The sequence below is a fragment of the Ambystoma mexicanum genome, chromosome 6p (assembly GCF_040938575.1).
Source record: "Ambystoma mexicanum isolate Mex_15411 chromosome 6p, UKY_AmexF1_1, whole genome shotgun sequence".
NCBI lineage: Eukaryota > Metazoa > Chordata > Amphibia > Caudata > Ambystomatidae > Ambystoma > Ambystoma mexicanum.
This window is the reverse complement of record NC_090935.1, coordinates 868,573,219-868,592,507: the sequence shown is the minus strand read 5'-3', so window position 1 is coordinate 868,592,507 and position 19,289 is coordinate 868,573,219. Positions and strand designations below refer to the sequence as shown.

The 19,289-nt window shown below is 44.1% G+C and overlaps 1 protein-coding gene across 1 annotated transcript in view; it reads right to left on the bottom strand.

The window, feature by feature from the left end:
• The window catches only part of MAN2A1 (mannosidase alpha class 2A member 1), a 1,346,034-nt gene that overhangs the window by 464,539 nt on the left and 862,206 nt on the right, over positions 1-19,289 (bottom strand). The window contains exon 11 of the mRNA XM_069625484.1: positions 12,946-13,060. Coding sequence (XP_069481585.1) covers positions 12,946-13,060 — 115 coding nt within the window. The remainder of the gene's footprint in view (positions 1-12,945; positions 13,061-19,289) is intronic.

Genomic DNA, 19,289 nt, shown 5'->3' with positions numbered 1-19,289 from the left:
CTGTATAGACTGATTGTATTTTATATTAGCATGATACTGATGTGTGCTTGTAAGTGTCCACTGTGACAAGGACAGTAGCATTGCCTTGTTAAGAGGCAACTGAGAGTTATCTCAGCTGGAGGGGTATGAAGAAATCCAGAGCCCACCCTACACCAGAAAGACAGGATCACTTGAGAGAACCCCAATTCCTGCCCCAGACCCCACTATGTGCCAGCATGTTTCTATGCAGTCCAACTTTGTCTCATGCTATGCCTCAACACTCAATAGTCTTCTCATATTTATTTTCCAGTGACTTTGTATCTAAAGCCGAAAACAAGAAGAATCCGATGGAGAACATTGATCAGAGACCAGCCACCCGCAAACCAAAACCCGACTACCAGGTACACCCTGCAAGACTCGGCAGTCAACCAGCACTGAATCCAGACTGTCAGAGAGAAGCCACTGCACCTCCAGTGCATGGCAGCCCGGGAAGCCATGCAGTGCCAGCATGCCTACGTACCATACCCGAGCTGCACTTTATGACCATACACCACCAGGGACAGTTACAGGAATAATGCTCCATACAAAACAAGGACTTACATGGACAGTGCAATATAGCAAAGGCTGAACTCCAGATGTCAGCCTTCCCAGGCTGCCACTGCTGTTCCACGGCAGGCCCGCATGGAGAAAGAGGGGGCTTGGACCACATGCAGACCGTGCTGAGTGGGTAAGAAAGTAGCATATTGGCCAGGGACAGAGGGCCAACCCAGAGTAAGGGAGGGGTATATAAAGAGGGACAGTAAACAGAAAGGTGTGGTTTGTTCACTCAAGGTCAAAGGCGAACGACGACGAAGAGCCCAGCAGGAGGGAGGCAGGAAGGATTGGCAGAGTGTGGAGACAGTTTTTCAGAGGTGAGGTATTGGCTAGTGGGTGAAAGTGCCATTGCAGTGTGAGTGTGTGCGTTATTGTGGACAGTGTGGTTAGGAAAGTTGGTGTAAGCAGTGATTGTCAAGTGTATGGCAGGAGTGTGTGGGTGAAAGGAGGGTGCCTGAGTAGTAGCTGGAGGGAGTAGTAGTAGCAGGTGGGGAGAGAGTATGTAGCGCGGAGAAGGTGTAGTAATGTGGAAGAGGAGGTAAAAGTATGAAGGAGGGGGTCATTGTGTGAAGGAGGGGGAACATCCCATCGATAGAACGTTACAAGGTAAGAAGTAACTTGTTCTTCGAAGGGATTGTGTCCGACGTATTCCTTATCTTGATAGACTCCCATAGCAGTGGTGTGCAAACGGAGGTGGGAGTAAAATTGGATTATTTTCCTTTAAGAATGAACAGAGTGTAACACAGCTTTGCCAAATCTTGTCTCCTGGCTAGAGGAGGAATCCAGATTGTAGAATTTTGTAAAGGTATGTGTGGACGACCATGTGGCAGCCGCACATTTGTCCCGAATCGGTACCCCTCTTTGGAGAGCCGAAGAGGCTGCGATACCCCTGGTTGAATGAGCCCAAAGGGTGGAGCTCTTTCCCTGCCAATTTGTAGCATTCTAGAATGGCTAAAAAAATCCATCTTGAAATGGTCTGTTTTGTGATTGGCAATCCTAATTTGTGTCCTGCATAACCTATAAACAGTTGGTCTGCTTGCCTTATCCTAGCAAGTCTGCTGATATAAAAACTGAAGGCACGCCTTGGATCCAGCCTATTTAGCCTCTCTTCTTCTTTCCCTGGATGGGGAGGAGGATAGAATGAAGGTAAGGTTATCTTCCGAGTGATGTGGAATTCAAAGACTACCTTTGGGAGGAAATTAGGCTTCACTTGCAAGACAACTTTGGCTTTGTGAAAAATAAATTGTATGAGGAGGTTTGCAAGATAGAGCTTGTAATTTGCTCACTCTTCTTGCAGATGTTAGAGCCACTAGTAAGACTGTTTTAAGGGTCAGAAATCTTAATGAACAAGAATGGAGTGGTTCAAAAGGAGTACCCATCAGGAAATTTAAGACTAGATGTAAGTCCACAAGGGAACTTGGAACGGCTTTGGGGGATAGACATTAGTTAACCCCTTCAGAAATTGGATTACTAGGGGTAATTTGAAATATGATGGCTCCTCTGCAGTGCGCTTGAAGATTGACAGCGCTGCGAGGTAGCCCTTGATCGTACCAACTTGAAGACCTGAATTCGCCAAATAGAGCAAAAAAGATAACACCATTGGTGTACCACATTAAAAGGGTTTGATATTCTTTTCTCTACACCAGCTGCAAAACCTGTTCCAACTGCAGCGGTATAAAATCTTTGTTCCTGGCCTTCTAGCCGAAAGCAACACCTCCATGACGTCATCCGGGAGGTCCCAATCCTTGTATCTCAACCTTTCAGAAACCAAGCGTGAAGGTTGAGGGTTCTGATGTCTGGATGGAGAACCTGACCTCCCTTCTGCGAGAGAAGATCCTCTGTGCAGAAGACAAATCGGAGGGCAGATGGACATGTCCAGAAGATCCAGGTACCACATTCTCCTGGCCCAGTCTGGGGCAATTAGGATCATAGTCTTCCGGAATCTTCTCAACCTCCTGATCATCTGAGGAATGACAGGGCCTGGAGGAAACACGTACAGAAGTGGAAACTCCCAGTCCACTACAAACGCGTCCCCTAGAGCTCCTCTCGGGGGAAATTCCCTTGAGCAAAACTGACCGCACTTCTTGTTGATACTGGTGGCGAACAGATCCACTTGAGGGGTTCCCAAAAGGGTGAAGATCTCTTGAAGGACTTCCTGAGCTAGCTCCCACTCGTCGGAGACTGTGCTCTGCCTGCTTAGAGCGTCCGCTGTCAAGTTCTTCTCTCCGGCTAAGTGAACTGCCCATAGAGAGATTCCTTCTTGAAATGCTCAAAACCAGAGCTGCATCGCCTCTCTGCACAGTGGCAGTGATCATATGCCTCCTCTTTTGTTGAGCTAGTGCATGGCCACTGTGTTGTCTGTCATTATTAGGACTCTTTTCCCTTGTACAGATGGCAGAAAAGCCTTCAGCGCTAGTCTGATAGCTCTCAGCTCCAACAGGTTGATATGTAGTCTGGACTCCGATGGAGAGCAACGACCGCTGAAGGTCAAGTCGTTGGCATGGGCTCCCCACCCCATGAGTGAGGCATCCGTGACTACTGTTATCTCTGGCCATGGTTGCCAAAACTGTTCTCCTTTCAAAATGTTCTCCCGACAGGCCCACCACCGAAGGTCTCGAGCCACTCTGTCCTGGAACTGAAGGAGATCTGTCATTCTCCCTGAGAATTGTGACCATTGGATTCTTAGTGCCCACTGGAGGGATCTCATTCTCAGGCGAGCCTCTGGCACTAGGAAGATGCAGGATGCCATGAGGCCTAGCAACCTCAAAAAGTCGAAGGCTGGAAGACGTTGGGCATTTTGAAACTTGGTGACCATCTGCAGAATATCTTGAGCCCTCACCTCTGGTGGCGAGGCTTTCCCCAGGGAAGTGTCCAGGACCGCTCAAATGAACTGGAGTCTTTGTGATGGTATCATCTGTGACTTCTTTAAGTTGAGGGAGAAGCCCAGTTTGTGAAGGAAGTGGCAGACATAATCTAGCTGGATCTGAGCTTGTTCCGAAGATACTGCTCTGATCAACCAATCGTCCAGGTAGGGGTAGACGTGGATCCCTTCCCTCCTTGACTTGCAGCCACTACCGCCATTAGCTTGGTGAAGACCCTCGGGGCGGAGGTCAGTCCAAATGGCAGAACTCGAAATTGATAGTGAGAGTTGCCAATTACGAACCTCAGGTATTTCCTGTGTTTGAGATGGATTGGCACATGGAAATAAGCATCCTCAAGGTCTAGAGATACCAGCCAGTCCTGAAGCTGGAGGGCCTGAAGGATCTGAGAGAGAGTTACCATCTTTAACTTGTCTTTCCTGAGTAATTTGTTCAATTCTCATAAGTCCAAGATGGGTCTCAGTCCTCCGTCCTTCTTCGGTACTAGGAAGTAGGGGGGAATACCAACCCTTGTTCCTCTCCGCTGCAGGTACCGGTTCTGTGGCACCTTTCTCTAGCAGATCCAGAATCTCCTGCAGAAGGAGAGGATCTGGAAACTTCAAAGAGTTGTTCCCCGGTGGATGACTCTGAGGGGTGTGTAGAAATGGCAGGCAGTAACCTTGGGCAACTGTCTCCAATGCCCCAGCATCTGACGTAATAGCCTTCCATTCCACCAGATGTTGAGTTAACCTGCCCCCTACTGGTGTCTTGTGAGGAGAGACCCCAGAGGGGTTTAGAAGTGGCTGAAGCAGATGCCGAGGGTAAAGAGGCACCTGCTGCTGCGGCTTTTGTACCTTTAACCCGTCCACCACGAGTGAATCGTTTTTGGTCCCTTTGAGCTGGCTGTCCTCTGCCTTTTCTGTATGCAGAGTAAAAGCGAAAGGACCTACCCCTCTCCAGGAGGTTCCAGAGGGGCGATTCAGAGTCTGGCGGATTGCAGCTCCAAGAGATTTCGCTGCTGCCTTAGATGTTTGCAACTTCTCCGGGCTGTCATCAGCCTTCTTACCAAATAAAGAAGTGCCGTCAAAGGGCATATTCAAAAGTCTGGCCTGTACATCTGGAGCAAAACCAGACTTTCGCAACCATGCAAATATGCAGATTGTAGTACTTGCTGCCATGTCCCTGCTGATACTGTCAGCAGAATCAATGCCAGTTTGAAGGGACTCACACATTGCATCTTTGCCATCTTTAATGATGTTTAAAAATGCTTCCCTTTCCTCTCCTTCCAGGAGACAGTCAGCCGCAGATGAAGCACACTCACAAGTGTATGGCTGTTTCTTACAAGCGTGCAAGTGGCGTTAATAGATTTAAGCGCCATGCTACATGCTGAAAAGACATTTTTTGACATAGCGTCAAACCTTTTATCATCCCTGTCTTGTGGAATAGTAGGGTATGGAGATCTACAGTTCGATGAAGTTGCTGCTTATACAACCAAACTCTCTGGAGTTGGATGTTTGCTCAAATATTCAGGGTCTGAAGCAGATATCCTGTATTTGGCAGATTGTTTGTTAACTGCCAGGATAACTTCAGGGGTTTCCCAATTAGCAGAGATTTTTCTTTGCAGTGCAGTATGAAAAGGAACAACAGGATCTTCCTGTGGACCTTTAACTAGAATGTCAGTAAGATCATCCTGCTGAAAACAAGGTAAAGGTGTAGACCACCCCATGAACTATTATTCTGGCCATCAGAACCCTATAAGGAGTCTCAGCATGGTCCCCAGGGTCTGGTTTAGCAAATTCTACTTCTGTCGAATTATCTAAACCACTTGCATCATGTAAAGAGTCTTGAAGATCCTTTAACCTGTTCTCTTCAGAGATAAATTCCTCTGGTATGGGTGTTGTGGTCCTTTGCAACCCAAAGGGTCTCTCATGAATCCTCCCCTTCCTCATATATAGAGGACAAAGTTCGAAAATAATCAGACCTAGGGTATGGTTTAAAACCATTTCTAGAGCAGAAGGGGCCAGATTTGTTGTCACCAGTTGACAAAACGTTGAAGTTGTCGATGTGGAAGTGAAAGGCTTCGACAAACCCGAAAAGGGCGTCGAAAAAGTTTGAAGAGACCTCGAAGTACTCGAGAGGATCGGAATCCTACTTGAAGTCATCGAAGTTGTCGACGGCATCCTCGAGGTCATGGTCTAAGTCCTCAACACCTCTACTGACTGAGATGTAGTGACAGTAGTAGGTCTGTCTTTTATCGGAGTCGACAGTGGCGTCGAAGATGGTGTCGATGCAACCGATTTATGCATCAACAGACCCTTCGATAAAGGCGTCGAAGACACAGACTTATGAGTCGAAGAAGGCGTCGATGACGCGGTCTTACTGCCTTTACTCGAGGGTTCATGACGCTCTCGGGCAGTTTCTTTCGCCGGGTGCAACGACTCGCAGCGTTTTGATTTTTCGGGTCTTTCACCCAGGGTATCACCTTTAGCCGTCTCCGAGGGGGTCGAGGCCGCTTTCTCGAAGACGCTAAGCATTTCCTTACAGAATTCCTCCCACTTAAATGGAGAGCTGTGTTTCGTGGGGCAGGTGACCCTTTCCGGGGAAATAGAAGACGACGAAGAAGAGGGAGATCCACAACGCCTCTTTTTCGAGTATTTTGATCTCGAAGACTGATGGGAACCGCTTCGAGACCTTGAACAGGAATGTTTCCTGTGATGGCGAGAAGACGAATGTCTCGACTCTGCCGAGGAAACTTTCGAAGGAGTAGAAATTTTAAGAGTCTTACCTCTTTCTAGCTTCCCCTTACGCTCCTTCAAGGCTTTCGCCGTCATGGAGATACAGTCCTCGCATTCCGAACAGTGATGCTCCGATCCCAGGCACCACAAACAGATCCTGTGAGGATCCATCAACGACATTTTCTTCCCACAATCGTGACACTTTATGAAGCCGGACCGTGGGGTCGACGGTTCGGATGAGGAAGCCATTGAATAAAGATGATACTTTCGAGGAATAAGTAGAATCTATTTGAAGAAAGAACTGCGCAACATGATTCCGAAGCCAAAAAAGCGCGGAAAAACGGAACTGAGCAACGGTCGCTGCGCGAGTCCATTTATACGCATGATGACGTTGGCGCCGAAACGGTGGCTGTCGAGGGACACCATTTCGAGGGATGTCGACGCACAACACCCTCTAATGAAAACATTTCCAAGGCCAGCAAGCTGGGAAGTAATCTATCAAGATAAGGAATACGTCGGAGGACACAATCCCTTCGAAAGTTATTTTGGCCTGAATAATCCCTTCTGTGGAGACTGGGTAGAACTGCAAGATTCAAAAGAAGAGCCCCATGGCACCATCCAGACACAATAATTAATTATCAAGACTTTCCCAGAAATACACTTCATTCCTTGCATGCATCTAAGTGGAATTGAATGACCCTGCTTCCTATAGGATTTTCAAGATGTAATTGTAATGTACAGGGAGGTGCCATGCCATGGTGTAAAGTATAAACAAAAAAGGGATGGGTGGAAGGTTTTGAATGAATCTACCACTGGCACTGCTCTGGGCAACCTTCCCGATGACAGTTTTTTAGCCTGTCTACGTCATTGCAAAAGGAGTCCAACCATATGCAAATCAGTCAGGTACTGTCACCAATGGGAGTAGGACAGGCCCCCTCTGAACAGAAAGACAAGCAACCCCAGACAGATTTCAGCCTCGTCAGTGAGGTGCAGCTTGGTACCCTATGGCACAGCGAGCAAGGGAACCACGTCTGGGCATTCCCTCTCACACAGGGAGACAAACTGTAGCCAAAAAAGTCCTGGGTGCAATATTTTTAAAAAATCTAATCTACTGCCACTGCGCTCTGCATCAATGTAAAAAGGGGGGCAGCCATATGCAAATCAGTCGATATTGCCACCAATGCGAGCAACCAGCCTGAACTGCTAGGCCAGGTTCTCTCTGCACAGAAAACGAAGCAACCACAGACATGTGTTTGCCTTGTTGGGCCTCATCAATTAGGTGCAGCTTGGTTTGCTATGGCACAGCGAGCAAGGGACCAAATGTTGTAAACTTCAACTGAGGTTAAAACATCTACCACAAATAGTCATCTTCACTAGTACAATTTATTAGCTTGTTTTTAGAATAGACTTGGTTTCATATTTAAGACTGAACTCATTCCTTTTTTAGAAGAGACTGCCCATATTGAATCAATTGATCTATACAAACCTGCGCTATATGCTGAACGTTACCTACCTGTAACAGCATTTTTGAAGTTTGTATTTTAGATTCACATGCTGTACACAAGTCGCCATCTAGAGGGTTCTCCAGAATATTTCAATTGACATGACTATAGGTAGGTTAGTAATCTGATACCTCTGCAATGCACATGTGTCTCCCACAATATGTTTGAGTAGACACCATCTTTATATTTCACTTTTTCACATCTTCCACCGTGTAAGGTGTGATGCAAGTGTAAAGTAACAATTATGATATCACATTTATAAAAGAACAAATGGCTTACCCCTGCTAAAGTTCTTTCTACTGGATAGGCCTCCCACGAAATACCAGGTTTAAGACGTGTTCAGATTGTGGGTCAAAGATGTCCATCATGGATCCACACCAAATATGCCTTCGTTGTTTAGGAGTAGGCCATAAAGGTCGACGACTGTGGATCGTGCCAGTCAATCATGAAGGCTTAGAAGGAGAGGAAGGGGAAATTCGCCGTAGGTAGGCCCTTGTCCAAATTCCCTTCCACTATCCCATCGAAGAGGAGGTCATTGGGCGACAAGAGCCTGAGGGAGGTTCTCACTCATAGAGATGGAAAGTGCAGCAAACATTCAGTCGAGTACCCGACACTCAACGTCATCATCCTCGCCATCAATCCCGATCGTTGTCTTCCAACTCCTCATCCAATAGAAAACAGGTACATTTTCTGAGTAAGTCGGCTACTAAGGCCGAGTTAGAGGAATTTCGCCTCAAAATGTTAGAAGTGTTCACAAAGGCAGCATTATCCAACCCTTCCAGTAACCCAAAAAATACTTCCGACCCCATTGTGCCTCGCAAGGTCGGCAAGGTGTCATCGAAATCTTCTGCTGCCACGCCTAAGAGCCCGGGCAGTAAATCCTCGAGCCTTCCTCGAAAGGTGTCGAGTGATACTCCTCGAATCAGGTTGAAGCCATCATTATCCTCTTCTGCTCAGTCGAAGGTATCAATGTTTGGTTCTTTGACGCTGAAGCCTTGAATTTTCGAAACCATCAACATCCTCCACTGATTCTAAGATTTTCAAGACCAATTAAGGACTTTTTCAAGTCTATGAGCTCTATTTTTGAAGTGGAGGAGTGAAGTCCTATATTTGGATTGGAATACGACATTATGAATGCACCAGAAGCTGATCTCTGAGGAGTCCAGGTTATGAGAAATTGTGGACACCCTAAAGGAGGCCATTGGCCTGGCTACATCTCCAGAACTGGATCTTGCCACGCCAGCTATGGATGGGCATGCTGATGCCTCATATAGTTCGGTCATGGCCAGGTTTACTGAGTACTTAGGATGGAGAAGGCCTAGTGGCTGAATATGTGAAGGATGATCTTACGGACATCCTTGCTAAGGGTCATTCCAATGATCCAATTCTGCCTTTCCATATGGTATTGAAGAACAGAGTCCTGGAAAACTGGAAAAATCCTGATACTACTCCAGCTGTTAAGGACATGGCAAGGAGCCTTCTGCAATAGATCCAGAATTCCTGTAGAGACATCCAACTCTGTGGTTGTTCAAGCGGCCACATCAACTTCTTTGGAGAGGAAGGATCGCTCACGGGCAACGCGTTTGCCTTGGAAGCAAGACAACACAGCGCAACACAGGTTTGAATCCTGATCCCACACTTACAAACCACTCATTATTACTCGTGTTAGAAAAGATCAATTATAAAAATTATATAACTTCAAAGGCTGCTGCTGATCATACAATCCCTCCACATAAGGATGACAAGAGGTTTGACGCCCTAGGAAAAAGAGTGATTTCAGCAGGTTGCATTGCCCAGAGGGCGGTTAATGCTACCCCTGCTTTAGCAAAATTTCAAAACACTTTGTGGGAGGTTGCGGCAATGGCTGCAGAACACATTCCTGTGGGTTAGGCAATGGGAGGCTTCCACAACATTGTGCAGGATGGCAAGGATGCTATGTGCCAGTCTCTGTAATCTGGTTTAGATACCTCAGATTGTGTCAGTCGTGCGTGGAGGCAAGCACTGTAACTAGAAGGTTTGTATGGCTGTGCTGATTAGGCCTCCCCCCAGATGTTCAGCCAATGCTATTGGATTTGCCCTTTGATTGCTCTCAACTGTTCTGTTTTAAGGCTGACGAGAGTTTGGAAAAGGTGCAAACTTCCAAAGCAGCTACAAAATTATTGGGTGCTGCGATTCGCCAACCACAGAGGACACATTCAGCCGCTCAGCGTTGGAGGGGATCGGTGCTTTCGGTTCTATTCTTTGGTTGGAAGAGCAAGGGGGCCATTTTCTCAAAGAGGACAGAAGAGACTACCTTGTGGTTCACGAGGATGTGCAGGTAGAGATGCTCAAACAACCTCTGCCTCTTTGCCATCCACGATAGCCACAACACAAAAATCTCTGAAGACTTAGTCCACAGGACTGTGGTGGGGGGGGCAGACCGACACAGCATTTTGAAGAAAGGCAAAGTATTACTTCAGATGATTGGACCCTGCAAACTGTAGCCCATGGTTACTGTCTCTCATTCTTGGAAAGGCCTCAGAATTCTCCACCAAGCAGCCACTCCTTGAAGGATCCATATCTGCTCCTCTTGCAGGAGATTATCACCCTGTTAGAGAGAGGTGCAAAATAATTGCTACCTGCAGCGGAGAGGAACCAAGGATGGTACTCTCTTTACTTCGTAATTCCCCAAAAAGGATGGAGGAATTGCATACCATCTTGGACTTGAGACGCTTGAACAAGTTCCACAGGAAGGACAAGTTTAAGATGGTCACACTTTCGCAGATGATCTGTACCAGGTCAGGAGACATTTTAAAAAAAGCTGTTCTTCAGAGCGTAAAACAAAAGTAAATTCTCTTGTTTCTCACCTTCAACTTCATACTGCTATGGAAGTCGTCAAAGATGAGGAATACGTGGGAGGGCACAATCCATTATAAGAACAAATTACTTACCCATGGTAATGTTCTATTCTACTGGATGTTCCTCCCATGTATTCCTCATGGCCCTCTCAACCTACCCCTGTATGTGTGGGAGAAGTTCTGTTATTTACATTTTCTTCTCTCAATATTTGAGGTTCTTTAACATCCGAGACGGCTGTGCTGAAAACATGAACTGAGACAATGGGTTCAGTGCGTGCTACTTATACCAGTGTCAACGTTACAGCAGAGAGCAGTACTGGAAGCCGCAGAGGGACCACGAGTCGTCAATGCACAGCACCCTCTGCTGTTGAAAAGGTTCTAAAGCAGCAAGCAGGATATCGGATATATCAAATAGTCATCCTCACTAGCACAATTTATTTGCTTGTTTTTAGAATAGACCGTTTCACATTCAAGACAGAATTTATTCCTTTTTTAGGAGAGGCTGCCTATATTGATCAATTGATCTACACAAACCTGATCTATATGGTGAACGTCACCTACCTGCAAGAGCATTTTTGCAGTTTGTATTTTAGATTCACATGCTGTACTCAAGTTGCCATCTAGAGAGTAGTCCAGAATATTTAAATTGGAATGAATATAGGTAGGTTAGCAATTTAATACCACTAAAATGCATATGTGTCTCCCACAATATGTTTGAGTAGACACCATCGTCAGATTTCACTTTTTCCCACCATTCGCTGCGTAAGGCATGATGCACGTGCAAAGTAACAATTATAATAACGCATTATAAAATACACTTTGGCACATCAAAGAACATTATGAAGAACCTATTCTTAAAGTTCTACTATATCCACCCTCTTCGGAAAGAGGGTCGGTTTTATGTGACTCAGAGAAGCTGCATAAATAGCATTATAAGTAACATTTGCTTTTTACAATGTGAATATGGTAAAGGTCACTTTTTTGCTTTGTCACCCCGAGTGGGACGGGTATGCCCAGACGTGGGTCCCGTACCTGCTGGGCCTAGAGACCCAAGTTACTCCTCCCTGATGTGGTCCAACAAGGCCGAAACATATCTGGAGATGCGTGTGGTCTCGTGCAGAAGAGGTGTGAACCAGGAGTTAGGGCCTGGAATGCCCCTTTTGGGGTGAGATCCAGCCTGATTTGCATATGGTCTTTCCCTTCTTAAAAGGCTTGGCAGGCGAAGAACGATGGTCTGGAGGGTTGCCCAGAGCAATGCCTTTGTTTTTGCTATGTTAAAGGTTGACCTGTTGTGCACCGATTAGCAAGCAGTCTTTACTGCTCGGCAGATGGGTGTATGTTATGTTAAGAGTTTTTTTATACCACACCAGTCAACACCATAGGAGTCTAACTGTGCTGAGGCTTTTCTGGAGAGCAGCATGTTGTGTCTAAATCAGGGGTGTGCAGGGTCTACAAGGGAATAGAAAAGGGGAGCAGAGGATGACAGCGAAGTAGGTTTAAATGCATATGAAAGATTTGTTAAGGTAAACAAGGTAATGAGGGGTTGGGATCGAGTTTGATAGAATGCCTACCTGTAGAGGCTATGTTGAATAGCATTGATCAAAAAATGGCAAACACTGACCAAGAGTAAATAGACATAATGGGTTATTTGATGCTATTAAATAGACAATTTATAATCTTGTTGTTCAATGGTCTGTTCCACCAGTGATATGTTGGTGATTATGAATTATTGAGGTATTTAAAGGCACAGAAAAAAAGCTGCTAAAATGCCCATTAACAAGAGATACTATTTTAGTCAACTAAGATACTAAAAAATGTGGGCCTTTGTTAATAAGCAAAATGGCTCATGTGGGGATCAATTAAATCTAACTGAGAGGCCTTCATTTGGTCTACATTTGATGGCCCAAGAAGGGCTATAGATATTTCTTTGATGAATGATGCATTTATTTGGAACATGTAAAATTATTGATATATTATATTACATGAGCTCTCTGAAAGCCTACATGACCTAGATGGCTTGTACAATATTACTTTCAGGAAAGATGTTGTATTCTTTATTTAATATGATAACAATGGTTGTGAAATATTCTCCTTTCCCCACTGACTGGCAGGTACTTAAAGGTTGCTAATAGCAAACAAAGGTAATCACACTATACATGGAAGGAGTTTTTGAAACCACCATTTCATGGTTTAGCAAAATTACGTTTTAACATTATTGCAAGGGACATCGACATTACACAATTTCACAACATTATATATTAAAATGTTCACCATAAATAACTGAAGTTATATTTGCAGTACAGCCCGCAGCAGGAGAAATTACATTTTCTTATAAGTAGGGGTCTTTCAGAACCTAAACAATGGTAAGAAAAATAATGAATCTAAGGCAACTAGCGACCAGTATAAACAAACATATTAGAGCACAAGTGGTTCATCATACCATGCTCAGAAAAGGAGAAGAAGGGTTGTAAATATAATTGTCCTTATTCTTCAAAATCAGGAAATGGGCAGAGTCCACAGTCACTCTCTTCAAGTTCATTAAGGAATGAAAAAGCCTGTGGATGTAAAGTGCAACATTAGCAAAACATTACAGATAATAAAAAAATACAATATTCACCCTATCATAAACAAAACTGAACAAATGCTGCTTAAAATGTTCCATTTTATTATTCTTGATAGATTACCAGTGGAATTCCCTGTGTGCACGTGCCAATGAGCATAAAGGAAGACATTTTCAGGGTAAATATATTATGTGGGGTTTTTTAACGTCATTTTTGTTAATAGAAAAATAAAATGTAAAGGCTCTTGCTCCTTTTCCTCAACCTCAAACAAAATCTCACAGAATCCATTGAAAGTTCAACATAGAATTTACGGCCAATTGTATCTGCTCCTCATTGTCTTGGATTCCACTTACAGGCTTTGGACTCAAATAGATAATGCTAAGGGATGTCAGTAATACAATTCACTTGCAGCATGATTCGTAGTTGATATGAGATCATAAAATAAAGTAAATTGAAGGTAAAGTTTAAAACGTAAATGAAGAATATTATTGATATAAAAATACATACCAAGAAATATTACAATGAAAAATTCCATAATACATACGTACATTAAAAAAAGTGATTTATTTTGTTAGAGAAACAGTGCTTAATCAAATGAATTTCTTAATGTATGCAACTTTGATATCCCTGTATTGGGCATTTCTGCAGCTAAATGTATGTTATTATTGTTGAAATACACATGTTCTTCACCTGGAAGACGAAGTCTTATTGTTGTATGCATAAGGCAACAGCTCCCTCTAGCGGTGAGAATAGGTAAAGCTGGCAGGACGACTTCAGACAAACCTACATCTGGCCTTTCATTATATAGTATATGATACGACAGTCATAGATAAGCAAATCTGGGCATGTCTTGTGACTTTTATGCACATGTGATGCTTGGTGATGTATCCCCTGCCAAAATCCACATTAAGTACTGTCAAAGAACTGCGTGTTCTTCAGCTCCCTCTTTACCACCCGTTCCCTTTATGACCCTCACAAAATTCCTCAGGGTGACATCGATTATTACAATCTTTTGCCTTCCTAACCCTTCGGAACATCAATTCATTTAGCAAAACCACATCTACAAGAACAGAAGAACCCTAATCAAATACATACTATTAATTGCAATATAACACCTAACATCAAACTGATCAGCCATTGACAATATGATTTGTTACCGAAACTAGACTGTTGGATTGTTCAGGTCCTGACACTATAAGTGATCCCCACAGATTTACACTCTGACATTGGTGTTGCAATCATTTTCAATGACCGTTTCTCTTTTGGCACCATATCTTTAAATCATTCTCTCTTATCAGAAATGTTCACAGTTTAAAGCTTCCTTTCCACTATGTTTTCTATTACTGTCATCTTATTATGCATACCTCCTAAGCAGGACCCCGACTTTGCTGGTGTTCTTCCGGACCTCTCTGCCCAAATCTAACTGATGTATGGCACTACCATGGGTCTTGGGTGTCAGAAATGTTTAGAAAAAGTATTCCACCAAAGCGGTAACCTTATATCTTAGAAGCATACAGACTATTGACCTTTCAAATATAGTTGTGTGCATTAGACACAGAGTGGGTAATGCGCTCGATATTGTTGGCTTTCCTTCACTGTTTGAGGTAGATGCCGCCATCCCTTTGGCCCTTCCATAGAAAACCTTCTGCATACAATACAGTGCACTTCTGAAATCCGACATCCCACCCGTATATCAATTTACCTTCACTACAAAACCCCACTATCGGGAGAGAGACCTCACAGATGTCTATAAATCCTATATTAATTGTTTCTCACATACGACAGACAAACTCACAGCTCAAGCGCTAGATCAGATAGCATACAGAGCAAATAGTCTAACCCCTTCTGCTAGAAATGAAAACCAAAACTATGACTCTGGTCAGAACGACACCAAACTATACCTTGATGACCCGTGAGGTCTGTGGAGACCACTTTTGCATCTGCACATTTTTTTGATGGCGTTAAAAAAAATAAAAAGGATTTTCTTGCGTTCTAGAATAGTTGTAACCCCTTGTGTTCAAAAATCATTTTTGCCTTTTCTAAAGAACTTTGGTTCTCCTTCACTTTTGCCAATGCTGTGTCTGCTTCTGCAGACTTCTTTCATTTCTGACCAAACTCATTGCAATTCATACCACTTGCTGCCCCCAAGTTATTACTCGCCTTCATTGGCTGCCTCAAGTGTGCAGGGTTTTTTTCCCTTGCATCATAGTCTTGATGCTTTGAAACTTTCCACCTATTGTCCTTTTCCTTCCAAAGCCAATACCCTCCTTCTGCCATCAAGGCCAGATTTCATCAAGCTAATAGTACCAATCTGTGCACTTCTAAGTTCTAGACAACCAATACTTCTCTGCTGTTATGTGTCTTAAAGGCTTTACCCTGCTGTTTCTCACAATATGACCATTAGATCCTTCTCATTCGCACCTGGAATAGATAGACCAATCACAATCTGCCTTGCCCAGGCGCGATTGTGCTTTCACTGCCTGCACCCACGTATAAAATAGAAAATGGACTAGGTCCTTTTTTTTCGAATGACGGTGGCGATTTTGGAACATATTTTGTAGAGCCACATTAATCCAAAAAGGGACCTAGTCCCTTTTCCATTATAATGGCGGCAGTCATTTATTTACATTTTTGTTGTCTGAGCTGATCTCCCGTCAGACAGACAAAAAAAAAAAAAAAAAAAAAAAAAAAAAAAAAACATCCGCACCCCAGTAAATCCAAAAGGTGCGATTAGCTTTCACCCCCTTGGCAGGGGGCCGGCATGGCCAGTAACGGCCCATAGCCCTCGCTTCACTTGGTCCTACCTTGGCAAGGGCAGGCGGGCTGTTACCAACCATGTCTGCCCCACCACTGCGGGGGTGAAAGCTATTGTAGACCCCCAGAGACCAGCATCAATGGCAATGCTCCAGAGCGGGTCCTCTCTTTTCAGACAGACTGGTGCCAGGAAATCATCTTAATGCCTCTTTTCTGGAGTACCACACACCTTCTTGGTGCCTCAGTTACTCATTACTTTGTACTTTTGCCCACTTGCCATCCACCTTTGTTTATTCGGCCTCCTGTTCTACTCCTTATGCCGAGGAGCAACAATCCTTCCCTGTAATGTGGGTCAAGGTAATAGCACTGTCTTGGTGGACAACTTCAGGTGATGCATGATGGTGGTTACAGAATGGAGGCAGAGCAAATGGTGGCTTAAACTCAACTCAGACAAAACTAAGGGCATGTTCTTTGATGGCACCAATAGGCTTTGGGACTCCTCCATCGGTGGTCAGTCATAATCCCGAATTCAGAATCCCGAAAAAAAAAATCTCGAATAAAAAAGGCCGAAAAAAAAAACATTGAATTTTCATATTTTTTTTTTGGCTCTAGTTATATAATTAAAATAAGTAAAAACAAAAAAAAAGGGTGGGGGTTGAGGGGGGAACCCCCCCATTTCGAACAAAAAACGTCAAAAACAATTCGATATTTTTTTTTCGGCCTTTTTTATTCGAGATTTTTTTTCGGGATTTCTAAATTCGGGATTATGACTATAAACCTCCTCCATCATTGCAGTGTTATCCTCTACTGTCACCTTGATCAAGTACCTTGGCTTTTGACTTGATAACACCCAGTCTCTTCCAGCGAAGACGGTGACAAGAAGATGCTATGTCCACTTGAAGGTGCTTTGCAAGATCACTCCAACCGCCTTTTTGCCACCTTGGAACCGAAGCTCAGTTAGGACCGCAATAATAGTATCACATGGGAGCACACTCTACTTAGGACTCCCTTTCTTTCTGATTAACCTTCTTTAGGTCCTTACTGCTGATTGGTGTTTGTGGATGTTACCAACTCACCCCTGCACTTCACTGGATAACTATGTGCTAGGAGATACAGTTCGAGGTCAGTGCCATCTAAGGACATGCTCTCCCCCACCACCTTCCTGTTTCCCCCCAGCCAAGCTGCTTCATTACATTTCTGCCAGAGTCTTAGTAAAATGTCTGTCATACTGCTAGAGGTCACAGCCTTCTACTAAACAATGCTGGACAGATCATTCTTTTCAGAGCTAGTGCCCGGACTCTGTAGCTCATTACGATTGGAAGTCTCACTTACTACAGATTACCTAGCACTCAGAAAAGAACTCAAAAAAGTAGCTTTACCATGGATAAATTCTCGTCAGCAGTCTCTCTCTTCTTAGCAGTATAACACAAAGAAACTCAAACACACAAGCACGTTATCTTTTTAAGTTATCTTTTTTGCAAAACATGTACTACTACTGGAGATACTGAATAAAGCACTATTTAGTATATTCAATTGGGATAAAATTGAATCAGTCAACACAATGTTTTGCGGTCTATTCCATTAAGATCAAACAGTACAAACATTACAAACAATAAATATGACAAAATAACCTACCTAGCAATACAAACACTTCAGACTAATACACTGATGCACTAATATTAAAATTATATATTTAAGCCAGTGGGAAGGCATCATGAAGACACAGACAACAGATTCAACTTTCTCCAAAATGATTTATTTTTCTTAAATGTCAGGATGGAATAAGGCCTAACTTGCCCTACCTAAAGAAACTAAGGATAGTCTGTGTCAATAAGTTCAACTCAAAGTCTGTGCCCACAACTGATGCTTGCACTCACAACTAAAGATGTACAATGTGTAGGGATGTCGAAAACCAAAGGAACAGTGTTCCAAATAAAGTTCGGAGCTTCTTCCTGCTCCTGGCACACCTTCCAGCTTCCCCTTCCCCCAGTTCAAAATACTTCCAAAAAGCCTCACAATTCCCTTCCCCCAAGAAGTCAGCTCTTCCAGCTTCAAAACCACAATCAGTTAAAATATCTTGGCTTTAAAAAAAAAAAAACAGTTCCAGTTTAACTTCGTAACTATTCTGGCTTTTCAATAGTTCACACAGATTTCTCGCTTTCTCATGTGCTCTAGCAATCCATTATTAAATACAATTTCTTTATCTCGCCTTTCCTGGGCTCTTTCCAAGCATGTGTCTCTGTGGCTAGACACAGTTGTCGGACGACAAGGTCCACACATCACAGGTCACTCAACCGATAACCCTTGGCACTTTGTCATGCTTTTTTATTCGTCAGGTTTACTTGCCAACACAGGTTTTCCCTCTCTGAATCTATGTCATTAGTTAAGACTCATTTCTAATTCTCCTGGACAGTCTCTTGGCTTTGGCACAATGTGTTTTCACGCACCTCCCAGCATGGTGTTCACCCTTTTCCATTACCTTGCTTTCACATTATTCGTAGGTGTTCATCACTTGTTTTCCACTCATGCCTTATTTTCATATGCTCATCCTATCTTTCCTTTAATTCAGTATTCAATAGTACTTTTTGAACTTCTTAAAAGTATCGTTTACACTTGCAGCTTGTTAGTTATTCAAGAACTCTCAATTTGATTTCCAAAACAAACTGTCAGTTTTCAGTTCGTTCAGCATTTACATATGCCTGCTTCCAGCCCCTGGAGTGCGCCGGTACAAGTGTTCCCTTTCTTAGACTCACTGGTATGCGGCTGCTCCTCTGGGTGTTTTCTCTCTACTTTCCGTCTTTTGCTTGCTCTGCTTGTCCTTCTCGGGAGTTACAGCGCTGTCCTGGAACCTTGCTGCAGCGGCCTGCAGCAATCAGGAGAGCTCTGTGTCCAACAGCTCTGGCTGTGTACTCACAGAAGGGGGGGGGGGGGCGGAACTGCTGGTCTCTTGACCCTCTTGTGGCCCGCTCGGGCCCTAACGTCTTTCACCCTTCTGCTGCACACAGCGTCCCTTCCGCCGGTCCCTTTCCAGCCTGCTTCACGAATGCCAGCCGCATCCTTCTCTCCAGGCAGGTTTCTCTCCCGTTTGCCTGGCAGTCACCCTTTTAATGCGCTTGTAGCCTGTTGAACGGCTGCAGGTGCAAGTCCTTACTTTAAGTGCCTGACCATAGTTGAGCCTATTAGCTGGACATGCCTGGCTATTTCAATGGTACTCCTCCACAGTCCTCTTCCTCATCGCAATACCAAAGTGGTGTGAATGAATGGAAGCGTGCTTAAGCCTCAGTTGCGTCCTCCTCATCCAAGTCTTAAAGTTAAATGGTTGTGGGACCTTTTGTGTGTAAGAAAGAGGTAAACACTGACAATAACCTACAAAGGCAGGGGTAGGGTAGTGCTCATTCTGACAAGGGAAATAGGAATACCATGTCTCACCCAAAGATATCATAAAAACGACGATGCCCTCAGGTTCCTC